Source organism: Anoplopoma fimbria, chromosome 10, assembly GCF_027596085.1.
Source record: "Anoplopoma fimbria isolate UVic2021 breed Golden Eagle Sablefish chromosome 10, Afim_UVic_2022, whole genome shotgun sequence".
Classification (NCBI taxonomy): domain Eukaryota; kingdom Metazoa; phylum Chordata; class Actinopteri; order Perciformes; family Anoplopomatidae; genus Anoplopoma; species Anoplopoma fimbria.
The window spans coordinates 188554-205407 of NC_072458.1; the positions used below are offsets into that span (position 1 = coordinate 188554).

The window sequence follows — 16854 nt, forward strand, 5'->3', positions numbered from 1 at the left end:
GATTATTTCATCAGCTCCTGCTTATTAGTAAATGAGATTTAAAGGCTGCACTAGCCAAGACTTTTATGTCTGAAACACAACCATTTTATCACTCCAAATCACAAACTGGGGCTGACAGAGTGAAGCGTAGCCTCCCCGCTAACTGAAGCCCCACAGACCTGCTATTCGCCCCAGGTAATTACAGATGTCAAGCTTGGTCAGTGGTGGGAAATTCCCTCATTACACAGGAAATGACAATCAGGACTTGGGTTAAATCACTGCTGAATCACATAAGCCAGAAAATGGCCTCTCTGTGGGCTGAGACCTTCAAGCATGGTCCAGACACTAAAACCACATCCATGTACAGGTGATGTGTCAGATGGCAGGGAAGAATGTGACACAAAGTGCTAAGTTTAGCCTTATATTAAGATGGAGGCCCAGGGGCAAGGACTAGACAGATGTGAGATACGACCAAAAAAGATGCACAAGAGAGTTTGATGGATCGCCTCTGATTTGGAAAGAGACGAGGAGAAGCAGGAGGACTCTTGACAGAGACTGTGATGAAGCAGAGTAACAGATGGTGAGGGAAAGAAGCACCAGATGTGTTTATTTTTTTGCTCTTTTGTGCGGCCATTCTGCCCTACAAAGGAGAAATGAGTATCACATTTGGGACATTTTGAGGGCAAAGGTCATGAGTGAGGTCTGGATTTCAACTTGCTGTGACTTCTGTTTACAATTGTACTTATGCTGGATGAAATATCAATTCTGAAGTGATTTACTTCCATTTAAGTACCCTGTTTTCTCTGTTATTAGATCAGAACAAAACTTCAGCCAAGCTTTTTCATTTGTGTGAAGAACATGAATACATCCAAACGTGATAGAAAAGCATTTATTTGTTTTTGGCATTAAGAACCATGACGGTAACTGATTTCAGACCACCTCAGTGGAGTGTTTTATCTATTAAAGTACTGGCCCCATAATCACTGAAGATCCATTTCATTAATGGGAAAGCGGAAAACATAATAAGGAACCATTTTTAATGCTTTAATGGTCTTTTTCTCCACCACGGATAATTGTTTCCGTTTATGGTTGATACTGGTTTACAGGAGTGCAATGTAGCAGAAAACTATAATAAAATCAAACACCCCACGAAATGTAAGAGTAGAATAATTCAAATATTAGAAAAAGTGGCACTAGTTTGGCTAATTATACATAAAACAATATAAAGCAATGTTCAATACAATGTGCAACCATTGCATGGAAACTCCCTCTGGAGATGCTGAATATTCCTGATATTGTTTTAATGGCACAGGAACATGTTTATGGCCGCATATATAGAGCAAATTCATCGGGTATGAATTTGCTGTTCAGCATAATTATTTTCATTATTTTCAGGAACGCTGCTGTCAAACAATGTGTAAACAAGGCTGCTTTTTTCAGATTATGGTAAAAAATATAAAATATAACTGATGCTCTATGGCATCAGTCACCTTTGAAACAATCACTTTCACACTTGCGCCTGGTGAAAGTGAAGCCATCCAGTAAAGGCTTTAGCTACCTTTTTTTTTTTTAAACAGCCAATGAACATTGTTCAAATGCATGATGTAAGGCTTTACGTCCTTACAGCAACAAGCCACGCAATGATGTGTTCTGGCTGATATACTGTACACATACAGATGGAGGCACTTATGGCAGAGCTTTGAAAAAAACCGAGCAAAATATGACCTGAACATGGAATGATAGGGTGACTCCACAGTGCAGAGGGATTGCCGCTGGAGCGAGGCTCACATGAGCCTGGTGACGGCCCCGGAGAGGAAATCCTCGTAGTTAAGGCGGATGTTGCCCGTCATGGTCGTGTCTTTCTCCCTGAAGACCTGCGTCATGGTCTGGAGCTGGGTGCACACCTGGATGAAGCGGTCCAGCTGGATGCCGGGTCGTCCGCCTGGCGCGGTGAAGCGTCGCACCAACGTCTCGGAGAACTGTGGACTCAGGTTGTAGCCCATCTGAGCGAGGGCTAGAGGACAGATAGACAAGATAGGACTGCTGAAAGGTTTTATTTCAGGCTTAATTTATAGAAAATCCTGGTGTGAGATTGAAAAACCCCAATTGTCCCAATCAGGGTCATATTTGTTTACAAAAGGATGCCACTTCATTGAAGCTTTTTATTTCTTTTTTCACACTAACACAAACGGGGTTACCTTGGTGTAACTCCGCCCCACTGATGCATCCTGAGCGGTCCCTGTCGTACTGCTGAAAGAGCGCTCTCCACCGCTGCATGAAGTCCCACAGTGCTGAGAAGCCAAAGATGTCCATTCGACCGGACCGCGTCTTGTCAAACATGTCTAACAGGAAATACAAAGCACAGGACGTTTAGCCAAACAAGACTTATAGATGTTTTTTCCGGTCCTAGTTCCATTTTTTTCTTCAAAACAGGACACAAATGTGAGGTGCATTTTGGGCATGTTTCGAAAGTGCCCTTTGTCTATCATCATGTCTATCATCATTTTTTTTTTTTAAAGTAGCACACAGGAGTCACACAGTTCTCATTATGAAACTGGAACACATGAGTCACTGCCTGACAAACACCACTGGAATGTCGGGACACAGGTACCAAGACGAATACGTCAGTTTCCGGCGGACTCCCCTAGGATGCCCGAACTTCCCCCTTTTAGAAATACAAGTCATTTCTATTTAGAAGTATGGGAAATTTAGAGGGCTTTACCATTATATAGCCGGCCTACTTTCTCTGTCCCGCCACACCTTTATCCATTTATTTTTCCCAAATAACTTTTTTTTCATCCACTTTGCCGTAGACACTTAGGTCTCTAAGGCCTCTGAACATTTTACTGTGTTTAACATCGTTCCATTTTTCCTCAAGAAACACTATCAAAGCATGGATTACCTATTCAACACTCACACTGTTGAGCTTTTCATTTGGCTGCGACGGTTCGACTTACTGATCATCATGAGGCAGGTCTCGTCATTAAAAGCAGACCAGTTGGAGTTGACAAGTGCCTGCTTCAGCTCCTTTAGGTTGATAAAGCCACTGCGGTCCGTGTCAACAGTGTGGAACCACTGGTAGGCCTCTTGGTTAACACCAGGAGGGAGGTTACCTACAGAGGGGAAGAATCAGAGTATTGATGGGGTGGCGAAGAGAGAAGCAGTGGCTCAGAATCATTTTGACGATGCCCATCACAACAAGATTGTTTTTCCTCAGCATGCTGTTGCTGTTGTTGTTTTCCTGTTTTCAATAGGTCTTTCCCGTCATTATATTTTCCAACAGTTTATTATTTCAGTGAAGCTGTCAGGCTTTGAGGAGTACCATGTGCATGTGTGTGTGGTAGGGGGTTGGGGGATGTTAAAAGGAATGGTTAAAAAAAAGCTAAGAAAAAGAGGCGGCTGCCTTGTTCGGATGCAAAACAACTATTTATCTGCTGAGAGATGAAGGAACACACTGCTACTGTCTGACAGTTGAAACTGAGCTGGCTCTCGAGCAGCAAGTTGATCATAAAAAAAAACAATACATCTGTGCTTAACTCAATCTTTAAGCCTTGGTGTTTAGGAGGCACTGATTTGGTAAACGACTTAGCATGGAATGTACTTTATAGAGGAATGATATGCCTAATATAATTCCTACAACAGAGTACATTCTATATGCAGTTGTATTGTGTGGAAAAGAGATAAGAGTATCATTACAATTGTGTTGTTCTTCGACAGAAACAGCTTAAATAATATCTAATAATTCAACTAACCCATTTATCTCAATAAAATACTTCATAATCTCCCTCTAAAGGAAAAACAGCTCAATTCGGGAGTAAAGAATCGGACTGACACAGTTGGGAAACCAGTAATCTGCTGAAGAATACCTCCCCAACCTTAGTTACATAGGTTCAGTGTTTCATAAGGCACAGGTTTTGAAAAAAAAAAGTAGCTGCAGGGTCAAGTGTTCGGGGCAAGGAGCCATTATCGGAGTACATGAAGGGAAGAGAAAGGGTGTGTTAGAAAATATGGTGTGAGACAAGGGGAGGAGGGGAGGCAGGGCTGATTGTCAGAAAAATGAATGGGGAGAGAGGAACAGGTGACACTTCAGGCTGGACCCTGATGGATTCTGTCCCTCGGGGGAGTGATAGCAACATCGGCTTTCAGGTTGTGACTTCAGCTTAGATGCTACAGGAAACAGTGTAATCACACACACACACACACACACACACACAAAAACACACACACACACACACACACACACACACACACACACACACACACACACACACACACACACACACACACACACACACACACACACACACACACACACACACACACACACACACACAAAACACACACACACAAAACACACTCTCTACCCATCTGTCTCTTACTCTGTTTAGCCCTCACTCAGTATTACCAGACTCATCACTCCAGCCGTGAAATCCTGCTGAGGGGCACAAACTGAACCCTGTCTCTACACGACTGTCTGGGAACGTAAGTCATTTTCTATCCATCATCCCACCAGAGAGTGAGGGAGATTGAAAATGAGTGAGAAGCAATGGAGAAGGGGAACGAGAGCCCATCTGCAGTCTCCTCGTGTTCAGAATATGCCTGTTCGGCTCGCTCAGTCAGCGGTGCCCCGAGAAGCAGCTACAGTCTCAGCCTATAGTTACCTGCAGGAGCATGGTGTCCATAATGTCCGCCATGAGGCTGTCCACCATGAGGCTGTCCACCATGAGGCTGTCCCCCGTAGCCCGCATAATGCCCGGCGGGTGCACTCCCTTGTCCATGCCCGTAGTGCCCTCCTTGACCTGGAGCTCCATAAGCACCATAAGGACTCCCTTGTTGATGTTGTGCACCTGCGTATGGAGCTGAGGGGGTAGGCCCGTAAGGACCACTGCCTCCCCCGTATGGAGCACTTGGTGGTCGCTGGCCTCCTCCTGGATAGCCCTACAGTGATAGGAAAGACAAGTTCACTGAGACTGCATGATACATACAAGGATTACCATGCTGGGGGAGATGGAGCCTCTTATAGCATCTCTTGTGAGAGAAAGAGAGATAAAGACCATTAAAAGCTAAAGTGTTACATTCTGAGTACTATTGATGTATATAAATATAATATAATATAATGGTATATATGATATACATATATATGATATACACATATACAGTACCAGTCAAAAGTTTGGACACACCTTCTCATTCAACTACTTTGAAGAATCTAAAATATAAAACATATTCTGGTTTGTTGAGCATTTGTTTGTTTACCACATAATTCCATATGTGTTCCTTCATAGTTTGGATGTCTTCAATATTAATCTACAATGTAGAAAATAAAAATAAAAAAAATAGAGAAAACCATTGAATGAGAAGGTGTGTCCAAACTTTTGACTGGTACTGTATATAAATATAAATATATATATATATATATATATATATATATATATATATATATATATATATATATCAATGGTACCTATGCTATACATATATACATGATATACATGATAAACACTACAAAACATGTAATTAGTTGATCAAATATGATTCATTGTAATACTGTACAAGGGATACAAAGTTGGACAAATATATATCTCAATTCAACTTTTCATTTCTGCTGACAGATTAATTAACCATTAATCATAATAATAATCCAACAGTTTGATGTATCCATTAAAAGGCTCATTCCCAGCAGCACTTTTTAACTTCTCTACATGTTGCTGGTAATAGCCTACTTCTGAACTTTACTCTCAATCCATCACTACTGTGAGACATTGTCCTTTTACTGTTGCTTTTTAGAAAGATCTGAAGAGTTCAAGATCAAACAAACAATGTTATATAAAAGAAAACAACCCACACAGCTGATGTTAACTCACATAATCTGAACTACATCAGGCTCACACAACACAACACAACACAACACAACACAACACAACACAACACAACACACACAACACAACACAACACACAACACAACACAACACACACAACACAACACAACACAACACAACACAACACAACACAACACTGAGGCTGGTCATCAAGTAGCAGCAAACACATGGAGGGCTAACGACACTACATTACATTACATTACATTACATTATATAACATAACATTATAACATTACATTACATTACATTATATAACATAACATTACATTACATTATATAACATAACATTACATTACATTACATTATATAACATAACATTATGTTACATAACGACCACTTACTTGTGTTTTTATATGCTGAAAACATTCGTTAGGTTATAACAAGGGGATGCAACAACAAACACCGTTATTCAACAATACAAACATGCTATTCTAATGAACATAGACCAAACACATAATGCAGTATTCATACCTGGCCGTAGTGGAAACTCATGTTTGACAGACTTCAACAAGGCGAAGGCGGATACAGACGCTGCCCCGTCCGGCTCGCCGTAGGCAGCTATTGGTGCATTTCCGGGTCCGTCACAGCCGCACCCGGGTCTCCGGCTCCTGATTGGACGGTGGAGTGGAAAAGGGATGACGACATAACACATAGGCATGACTCACTAAAAGGAGCCATTGCTTTGTGAGCTACTCATTATGTTACATTATGTTACATTATGTTACATTATGTTACATTATGTTACATTATGTTACATTACATTATTATGTTACATTATGTTACATTATGTTACATTACATTATGTTATGTTACATTATGTTACATTATGTTACATTACATTATGTTATATTACATTATGTTACATTATGTTACATTACATTATGTTACATTATGTTACATTACATTATGTTACATTATGTTACATTATGTTACATTATGTTACATTACATTATGTTATGTTACATTATGTTACATTATGTTACATTACATTACATTACATTACATTACATTACATTACATTACATTATGTTACATTACATTATGTTACATTACATTATGTTACATTATGTTACATTACATTATGTTACATTACATTACATTATGTTACATTACATTATGTTACATTACATTATGTTACATTACATTACATTACATTATGTTACATTATGTTACATTACATTATGTTACATTATGTTACATTACATTACATTACATTATGTTACATTACATTATGTTACATTACATTATGTTATATTACATTATGTTACATTACACATTACATTACATTATGTTACATTATGTTACATTATGTTACATTACATTACATTACATACATTATGTTACATTACATTATGTTACATTACATTATGTTACATTACATAACATTACATTATGTTACATTACATTATGTTATATTACATTATGTTACATTACATTACATTATGTTACATTACATTACATTACATTACATTACAGTCATTTCACAGTAGTCTGCTTATTTAGTTTTCATTCCTATAATGTAGACTGGTTTCACTGTCTGTAGTTTTCACTTCTGTAATGTAGACTGGTTTCACTGGTAGTCTGCTTGAGGTTTCACTTCCTGTAATGTAGACTGGTTTCACTGGTAGTCTGCTTGAGTTTTCACTTCCTGTAATGTAGACTGGTTTCACTGGTAGTCTGCTTGAGTTTTCACTTCCTGTAATGTAGACTGGTTTCACTGGTAGTCTGCTTGAGTTTTCACTTCCTGTAATGTAGACTGGTTTCACTGGTAGTCTGCTTGAGTTTTCACTTCCTGTAATGTAGACTGGTTTCACTGGTAGTCTGCTTGAGTTTTCACTTCCTGTAATGTAGACTGGTTTCACTGGTAGTCTGCTTGAGGTTTCACTTCCTGTAATGTAGACTGTTTCACTGGTAGTCTGCTTGGTTTCACTTCCTGTAATGTAGACTGGTTTCACTGGTAGTCTGCTTGAGTTTTCACTTCCTGTAATGTAGACTGGTTTCACTGGTAGTCTGCTTGAGGTTTCACTTCCTGTAATGTAGACTGGTTTCACTGGTAGTCTGCTTGAGGTTTCACTTCCTGTAATGTAGACTGGTTTCACTGGTAGTCTGCTTGAGGTTTCACTTCCTGTAATGTAGACTGGTTTCACTGGTAGTCTGCTTGATGTAGACTGTTTCACTTCCTGTAATGTAGACTGGTTTCACTGGTAGTCTGCTTGAGGTTTCACTTCCTGTAATGTAGACTGGTTTCACTGGTAGTCTGCTTGAGTTTTCACTTCCTGTAATGTAGACTGGTTTCACTGGTAGTCTGCTTGAGGTTTCACTTCCTGTAATGTAGACTGGTTTCACTGGTAGTCTGCTTGAGGTTTCACTTCCTGTAATGTAGACTGGTTTCACTGGTAGTCTGCTTGAGGTTTCACTTCCTGTAATGTAGACTGGTTTCACTGGTAGTCTGCTTGAGTTTTCACTTCCTGTAATGTAGACTGGTTTCACTGGTAGTCTGCTTGAGGTTTCACTTCCTGTAATGTAGACTGGTTTCACTGGTAGTCTGCTTGAGGTTTCACTTCCTGTAATGTAGACTGGTTTCACTGGTAGTCTGCTTGAGGTTTCACTTCCTGTAATGTAGACTGGTTTCACTGGTAGTCTGCTTGAGTTTTCACTTCCTGTAATGTAGACTGGTTTCACTGGTAGTCTGCTGTAATGTAGACTGGTTTCACTTCCTGTAATGTAGACTGGTTTCACTGGTAGTCTGCTTGAGGTTTCACTTCCTGTAATGTAGACTGGTTTCACTGGTAGTCTGCTTGGTTTTCACTTCCTGTAATGTAGACTGGTTTCACTGGTAGTCTGCTTGAGTTTTCACTTCCTGTAATGTAGACTGGTTTCACTGGTAGTCTGCTTGAGGTTTCACTTCCTGTAATGTAGACTGGTTTCACTGGTAGTCTGCTTGAGGTTTCACTTCCTGTAATGTAGACTGGTTTCACTGGTAGTCTGCTTGAGGTTTTCACTTCCTGTAATGTAGACTGGTTTCACTGGTAGTCTGCTTGAGGTTTCACTTCCTGTAATGTAGACTGGTTTCACTGGTAGTCTGCTTGAGGTTTCACTTCCTGTAATGTAGACTGGTTTCACTGGTAGTCTGCTTGAGTTTTCACTTCCTGTAATGTAGACTGGTTTCACTGGTAGTCTGCTTGAGGTTTCACTTCCTGTAATGTAGACTGGTTTCACTGGTAGTCTGCTTGAGGTTTCACTTCCTGTAATGTAGACTGGTTTCACTGGTAGTCTGTTTCACTGTAGTCTTTCACTTCCTGTAATGTAGACTGGTTTCACTGGTAGTCTGCTTGAGGTTTCACTTCCTGTAATGTAGACTGGTTTCACTGGTAGTCTGCTTGAGTTTTCACTTCCTGTAATGTAGACTGGTTTCACTGGTAGTCTGCTTGAGTTTTCACTTCCTGTAATGTAGACTGGTTTCACTGGTAGTCTGCTTGAGGTTTCACTTCCTGTAATGTAGACTGGTTTCACTGGTAGTCTGCTAATGTAGACTGGTTTCACTGGTAGTCCTGTTTTAATGTAGACTGGTTTCACTGGTAGTCTGCTTGAGTTTTCACTTCCTGTAATGTAGACTGGTTTCACTGGTAGTCTGCTTGAGGTTTCACTTCCTGTAATGTAGACTGGTTTCACTGGTAGTCTGCTTGAGGTTTCACTTCCTGTAATGTAGACTGGTTTCACTGGTAGTCTGCTTGAGTTTTCACTTCCTGTAATGTAGACTGGTTTCACTGGTAGTCTGCTTGAGGTTTCACTTCCTATAATGTAGACTGGTTTCACTGGTAGTCTGCTTGAGTTTTCACTTCCTGTAATGTAGACTGGTTTCACTGGTAGTCTGTTTTCACTTCCTGTAATGTAGACTGGTTTCACTGGTTTCACTTCCTGTAATGTAGACTGGTTTCACTGGTAGTCTGTTTTCACTTCCTGTAATGTAGACTGGTTTCACTGGTAGTCTGCTTGAGGTTTCACTTCCTGTAATGTAGACTGGTTTCACTGGTAGTCTGCTTGAGTTTTCACTTCCTGTAATGTAGACTGGTTTCACTGGTAGTCTGCTTGAGTTTTCACTTCCTGTAATGTAGACTGGTTTCACTGGTAGTCTGCTTGAGGTTTCACTTCCTGTAATGTAGACTGGTTTCACTGGTAGTCTGCTTGAGTTTTCACTTCCTATAATGTAGACTGGTTTCACTGGTAGTCTGCTTGAGTTTTCACTTCCTATAATCAGGGTGTATTTTAATCTCATTTTGATCTTTTATTACTATACATTCTAAAGCACAATGCTCTGGTCTTAAATGGGATCCATCTAAATGCTTAACAGTTTTCTACTGTTTTTTTTTATTGCTTATTTATAATACTTGTTTTTTATTTATTTTTATTTTCATTTTTTATTTTTTATCTTGTCTTCTTCTACTATGTCTCTTGTGTGCACTAATGCACTAATAAAGGATGATCTTATCTTATCTTATCTTATCTGACTTTTTTTCAGGTTATTTCCCATACCTAACTTCACAGTCAGACACAATCCCTTCATTTAAAGCTATAAATTCCAATTTGAATCAGATTTATTGTCAAATATGTACACATACAAGGAATTTAACTACTGTTTTTATATATACTGCTATTTTTGTTGACCTGCTTTTATATAAATAATCATTATGTGTTTATCCTTACATATATCTGTGTCCATCTTTGTTTTCCTTTCTCTAAGCTGTATTTCTATTTTCTTGTAAATTGGGATTCATGTATGACAATTCTGAAAATGTTTCCAAAAAGAACAAAGGACAAACACAGAGAAATATTTTAACAGTGTTGTAACTTTATACATCACAACAATAAATACAAAAATATATATATATATTCTGGAGTCTTCATTCAATTTCAAAGAGTAACCAATTTTGTGGGTATAAAAACATATTTTTGTATAATTTTTCAATGTGTTCATAAGTATCACACATTCATTAATGAACAATTAAGATTGAATAGCATGAGAACACAAAATACCAACAGGAGTCAAAGTACCTCTTGAGCAATAAAGATCATTTTCTTCATATTGAATATCCTCGAACAAAAACCCTTCAGGGGATTTTTGCCGATTACTGTGTCACCCCTAACGGAAGTGCTTTATTTTGTTTTGTACACTAGGGGGCAGTGTGTATGCTCAGGGACAGGGTTCGCTCTAAATGCTGTATTTACATCACTTTGGGTCTTAGAATATTTGTATACTTTAATTTACACAGAGTACAAACCTGAAATAAGCTTAAACACACTGTACTACTGGCAAACAATACATAAAAAAAAAACTAAAATACGCACATGCTCACATCCACACCTTTACTCTATGTTTCTCTCACACACACGCACACACCAATTTCCATAAACTATTCCAAACCCTTTAACTTCCTCTGTAATCTTCCTTTTTGAGGGGTTAATATGCATGCATAAGGTGTGCATACTATTTACAAAACGCTGCCTCATAACTCCCTGAATTGATGGATATCTCTTTGTGTTGAGCAGCAGTTCCTCGTGGAGGCTGATGAATCGATTTGCTTGCAGTGGCCCCTTCAGTTCTTTGTGCAGTTTGTCAACATGGCCGCTTCCATATTGTGCATCATTTTTTCTTAGACGGAACCTCCTCCATCTTGATGTTACTGAGATTTTGGATAGAGGCCGTAGGATCCACTCTCATCGATATTTTGGACCTGAACTCTGACCTGGGAGCAGCCAGCGGTGTCATCTCGTGATTCTCGGCGAACAGCCTCCTCTGTGACTCGTTCTTCCTCATTACGAGTTTCTGGATGCGTTTGCAGATGAGGTAGACCATCTCGCAGATGCACATTAGGATGCAGAGAGCAGAGGAGACCACCATGAAGATGGTGAAGATCTTCTTCTCAGTGGGACGGGATATGTAGCAGTCCACCGTGTTGGGGCAGGGCTCCAGGGAGCACTTGGACAGGCGGGGCATGTCGTAGCCTTCGTAGACGTGGTAGAGGATGTAGAGGAAGCCAGCATCGAAGCCTGCCTTGAAAATCAGACTCACCTATGAAAAGATTCATAAGGGTTAAACTGGGAGACACATGTTTCTGCGAGTTTAACATATACAAGGCAAAAGTCCGTATGCCTGCCCATCCATCGAAGAATATCTAGGGGATTTTTCAGTAACTACTGGTTTGTTGTAATAATAACTGGAAGAAGACAATTGACCTAATGCATTACATATTTAACCACTGCAAACTCATGACTCATGCAGCTTAAGTCCAGTGTGGATGGATGGTGAAACTTGTGACAAGAGAAGCGGTCAAAAACATGTTTTCTTCCTGCAATCAGGACAAAACAAATCATCTATAATTACGAAAATGTTTTCTACTGCCTTTTGTACATAGCCATGACTATTATTTTTTACATTTCCGCATAGACTAATTCCAGGCAAGGACGAAGCACAGCATTTTCTGTTTCTTGTTTAAGTTTAACAACTCCAGCATGACGCCAAGAATGCACTTTAATATACTCTATAGTTACCAGGTACGTCCACCACAGGCCCCCGCGTTTCTTCCCGGGGTTGGCATACAGATGGGCGCCCTTGTGAGAGTTGGTGTACCGCATGTCCTTCTTCTCGCGATATTTGACGTGCCCGACCACCATTAGCGACGGGCAGGTGACGAAGATGAGCTGCAGGGCCCACAGGCGGATGTGGGAGATGGGGAAGATGTGGTCGTAGCACACGTTGTTGCAGCCCGGCTGGGCCGTGTTGCAAACAAAGTCCTTGCTCTCGTCGCCCCACACCCGCTGGGCCGCCACCACGAACACCATCACCCGGAAGACGAAGACCATGGAGAGCCACACGCGGCCGAACACGGTGGAGTACTTGTTAACCCCGCTGAGGAGGGCCTCCAAAGCAGACCAGTTCATGACTGCTGCCTTAGAGGTGGACGAGGGGACGGAGGAGGCTGAAGGAGATTAAGGAGCTCCTCAGAGGACCAGGTGGGGCTGGTGGGATGAGGTTCTTGATGATCTAAGCCTGAGTTAAGGAAGAAAGACAAAGAAGATTAAAGTAAGGTTAAGCAGTCAAAGTGAAAAACTGGCTTTGCGATTAGTAGATAGAGAGCACCGCACAGTCTCCTTTTATATATTTGCAGCAAGGTTTTAACAGAATCTCCTGTGTGAGATAAGCATGATTTAAAAAGAAGGGTCACAATCAATGCAGCGGCTGATATTTCCTGACTTTCAGTCCCTAAAATTCGGTGGATCTTATATTCCCCATAATACAACAAGACTGTGTCTTTTTATTACACCCTCCCTGCTTGGTAAATGCCCACATTTAAACATTTCTATTCCATCGGCAAGCGTTTTTAAAGGAACTTTTGAAGTGTTGCAATAAAAGGAATAAAATAAATGTATTCATCGAAGACGTTACCATAATCCATTTATCACATAAACTGTTTTTTGACAAAGGCAAAAATCCCCTCATGCAAGTGAAAAAAAACGTTTAGTTTTATCAAGATCTGCTGTTCTCTGCCCGCTTATCTAATGCTTTACTACAAAATGTGCTTCAAAATATGCGAATGGAAACACAGCTTGTGTCAGTTTATAATGCATACTTTTTATTATAGATCTTTAGTCTACAAGTCCAAGCAGACACAACCCTGATGACACCACTATGGCATCATCAGGGTTATTTTTCTCAGATTGGACAAGGCCCCTCTTTAAATTTGTGTTCATCTATATTTGTATTACTATATAATAGCCATACCACAAAGAGCTATTACAATTTTTATATTTTGTCATTCCCCATCCCTGCAAGATGGGGAAACAATCACAAACAAAAAAGCAATTTTGAAGTGGTGATCAGTTGTGAGGCAACAAAACAAAGCGGCATCATTTTCACAAACATATTCCCAGTCATATCGGATCCATATTTACACAGAGCTGCCTTTACAGCACTGTCTCATTATACACCAGTGGGTGAGTCATCATCGGAGCCTCCCTTTGCTGAAATGACAAACCAATACTCTCATCTCGATTAGTCAGCTATTTGAACAGTGAGGCTGATCAGGCCGCCAAAGCCGTCTCTGTAACCCCAAGTGCCCATTGAAGTCTTGGTTCTTCAAAGTGTTCAGGGAAAGCGTTTCATTTGAGTATGTAAAGCAGGCCTTGATCGTACCACGGGACCCGTGCTCTGAGACAGAAAGGGAATTTTAGTTAAAAAAGCACCATGTGGATTTAATGGTCTGATCGTGTTTAGACTTTAAAGAGGAACTGTTATGCATGAACTGCATAGCCAGTTATGTGTTTTTCTATGTGTGTGTGTGTGTGTGTGTTTGCGTGCTTTCAGATTTCTTTGGTCGCATATGTATCCTCCTCTCATTTGTTTCTCTCTCAGGTGTTTGCATATAGGTGTGTGCATGTATGTAAATAATGAGTGTTTAAGGGTACTCTGAGCAACTTTTACCTGGTTATGTAAGCAGCAGCCAGTCCACCGCGGACGGACCCAGATCCGGCTTTGCTGCCAACCTCAACCTACAGCTCCATGCCTTGCAACAACCAGACCAGTCCCCACTGGTCTGGTTGCTGGAGACCCAGTCCGTATTGCTAGGCCCGCTGGAGGTAAGAAAGACACGGGAGAACCAGAACCAGGATAGAGCAGGGTCAGACTGTCAGACCCTGCTGCAGTAAAATAAGACGTTTTCCAACAGGAATTTGGTGCTTGGAAACACTACCAATTACACTACGGCCACATCAACACAAAATGAAAGTTCCTTGTAGTAGCTTCAAAAAGATGCCTGAACGATGCAAACATATTTGCATATTTTTACATATTTGATCATTAACATGAGGAAGGATTGCTCTAGGAGTTTCTTTTCAGCAACATAAAAAATGCTTCTCCTACACAATTACATGGTGCACCGAGAAAAAAGTCGGATAACAGCCACTGTTCCATTTCAGTTCTGTCTCGTCTAATCCAAAGTATTTGAATTCAGAAACACTTTCCTTCTGCATTTTGGCATCACTGTAGACATATAGCTGTCAAATCAGTTGCTATTTCCTCTCTCAACCAGAAGTCCTGACTATTAAATTCCACAGCATGAAAAGACTTTACTCAATGAATGTCTTCACAGTCACAACATAGGCTACTGAAATCCAGGTACGTTCCATCACTGCTGATGTGACATCTACCTCTAATAATAATAATAATAATCAATCCTTTATTAGTCCCACAATGGGGAAATTATTTCTCTGCATTTAACCCATCCCGGAGGAGCAGTGGGCTGCAATGAAGCGCCCGGGGAGCAACTTGGGGTTAGGTGTCTCGCTCAGGGACACCTCGGCATGTTGCCGGTAGAGGGGCTTGAACCACCAACCTTGTGGTTACGGGACAAGCGCTCTACCTCATGTGCCACAGCCGCCCTAAGTGGAGAACACAACCAAAAGTATTATTTAGAACATGTAATTTATCAGTTTGAGTTCTCTCCGAAATTCCTTACAAAATACACACTCACGCATACACAAACTTTGAGGTGACATTCAGCCCCGGATAGTTAAAAAAAGGAAAACCTCACAGACAACAGTAAATCTTGTCTCCGGGAGATGGCAAAGCTGGACCACAATTTGTTTTCCTATTTGCTCTAGATTGCAATGTTTCCTTCCGTACCGACAGCAGCCGGCCTCGTCTATCTCTTTGTCGTGTGTTTGTCTTTGTTGTGACAGACGTGCGTATCATGCTTTCTCAACTGAGAAACCTCAGGCTATGTGATGCATGTGATTCCAATATTCCTTCTCAGTGCAATGAAAATACAGCTCTAGTGGCTTTATTAGGAGTCTAACACAGTGTACAAGAGTTGTGATTCTCATGAGAAAAACGACAAAAACATTCTCAGCATCACAGAGAAAGGTACAGTATTATAGACTGGGGTAGTTAGAAAATATCCTGTTACAATTTACACCTTAATTATCTTCTTCTTCTTAATGTCTACAGCTTTATCTAGCCTACTGTGTACACAAGCACCTCATCTGACACAGTGATAGATCCTTAACTGTTACTCGCTGTACAGGTTGAGCTAGTTGCAAATATTTTTCCTACATTGTCTGTATGAGTCAATACTCACAGCTAACAAGGTGGGGTTGGTGTTCTATAGTGAGCCTTTCCTTTTTCTTTTTCTTCTTCCCAGCCCTTTTTCTTTTTTCTTTCCTGTCATTCGCCCATCTCGCCTTTATACTTTCAACCTGACCTTGTCCATTTTTCAAGGTAACGCGTATCAGCCGGAGGAGTTAAGCAGGAGCCATCCTTGTATAGTTTTATTCGCACAGCTTCCAGTTATGTGTCTTTACAAATCACACTCTTTTGTGCGCACCAGGCTGCTTCACTCGTATAATAGAAAAGGAACAGAATGAACAATAGTCTTGCCATTTCAGTGTCCCTTTTGTCCCCTTGAATCTTTTCTAGTATACCTCAGATATCACACTGAAATGTATCTGCATTACATGTACATTCTTGATCTAACACTTCTTATATATATATAAAAACAGAACCCCTTACCTTAGACACAGGGAAGCAGTGTAATAGAGAAGTCCCTTTCCTGTAGACTTGTGTCAGTGCTAACTGACTCGGTCTCACCTGGATATTTTAAAGGGGGTTGGCTTTGAGGTGTAAACCTGCTGAAAGTGGTAGGAATGGGAGGGACAGGTGGAGTATCGCACACATACACTTACATATACTCACACACTGGCAGTTTCAAGTTGGACTTGTTTTTCATGGGCAGCTCTGCCTCAGGGTTGGTTCTTTTTGGGGAAGAGAGAGGAAATGAAAGAGGCTACTACAGAGAAAGGAAAGAGAAACAGTGTAACAGACAGTTGGAAATGGAAAAAGATGTGATAAAGATAGTTAGACCCAAATATAAGCAACAGGCAGGTGGCTAACAAACAGGTGACAGACCTACATTTCATGGTATATGATATGAAACTGTTGCGT

At 40.5% G+C, this 16854-nt stretch overlaps 2 protein-coding genes across 3 annotated transcripts; both read right to left on the reverse strand.

The window, feature by feature from the left end:
* Positions 1-576: 576 nt before the first annotated feature.
* On the reverse strand, positions 577-6409 carry pef1 (penta-EF-hand domain containing 1). Its single transcript, XM_054606349.1, has 5 exons — positions 6330-6409; positions 4641-4917; positions 2937-3092; positions 2178-2321; positions 577-1993 (listed from the first exon to the last, which is right to left on the reverse strand). The coding sequence occupies exons 1-5, from the start codon at positions 6348-6350 to the stop codon at positions 1764-1766; spliced, it is 828 nt and encodes a 275-aa protein (XP_054462324.1). The 5' UTR covers positions 6351-6409; the 3' UTR covers positions 577-1763.
* Positions 6410-10761: 4352 nt separating this feature from the next.
* gjb9b (gap junction protein beta 9b) lies at positions 10762-16464 on the reverse strand. Of its 2 annotated transcripts, none has more exons than XM_054606068.1 (3): positions 16423-16464; positions 12408-12906; positions 10762-11928 (listed from the first exon to the last, which is right to left on the reverse strand). In XM_054606068.1, the coding sequence occupies exons 2-3, from the start codon at positions 12795-12797 to the stop codon at positions 11500-11502; spliced, it is 819 nt and encodes a 272-aa protein (XP_054462043.1). In that variant the 5' UTR covers positions 12798-12906; positions 16423-16464; the 3' UTR covers positions 10762-11499. The 2 variants fall into 2 exon arrangements, with proteins under 2 accessions (XP_054462043.1, XP_054462044.1); XM_054606069.1 differs by lacking the exon at positions 16423-16464 and adding an exon at positions 14338-14367.
* Positions 16465-16854: the final 390 nt, after the last annotated feature.

Bases quoted from the DNA above. Each gene is read 5' to 3' on its own strand.
- pef1 (XM_054606349.1), bottom strand. From the start codon at position 6,350: ATGAGTTTCCACTACGGCCAG. The intron at 3,093-4,640 runs GTAACTATAGGC...TCCCCTCTGTAG, and splicing joins TGGACACCATGCTCCTGCAG to GTAACCTCCCTCCTGGTGTT. The intron at 2,322-2,936 runs GTAAGTCGAACC...ATTTCCTGTTAG, and splicing joins GACCTGCCTCATGATGATCA to ACATGTTTGACAAGACGCGG.
- gjb9b (XM_054606068.1), bottom strand. From the start codon at position 12,797: ATGAACTGGTCTGCTTTGGAGGCCCTCCTCAGCGGGGTTAACAAGTAC. The intron at 11,929-12,407 runs GTAACTATAGAG...ATCTTTTCATAG, and splicing joins GCCTGTGGTGGACGTACCTG to GTGAGTCTGATTTTCAAGGC.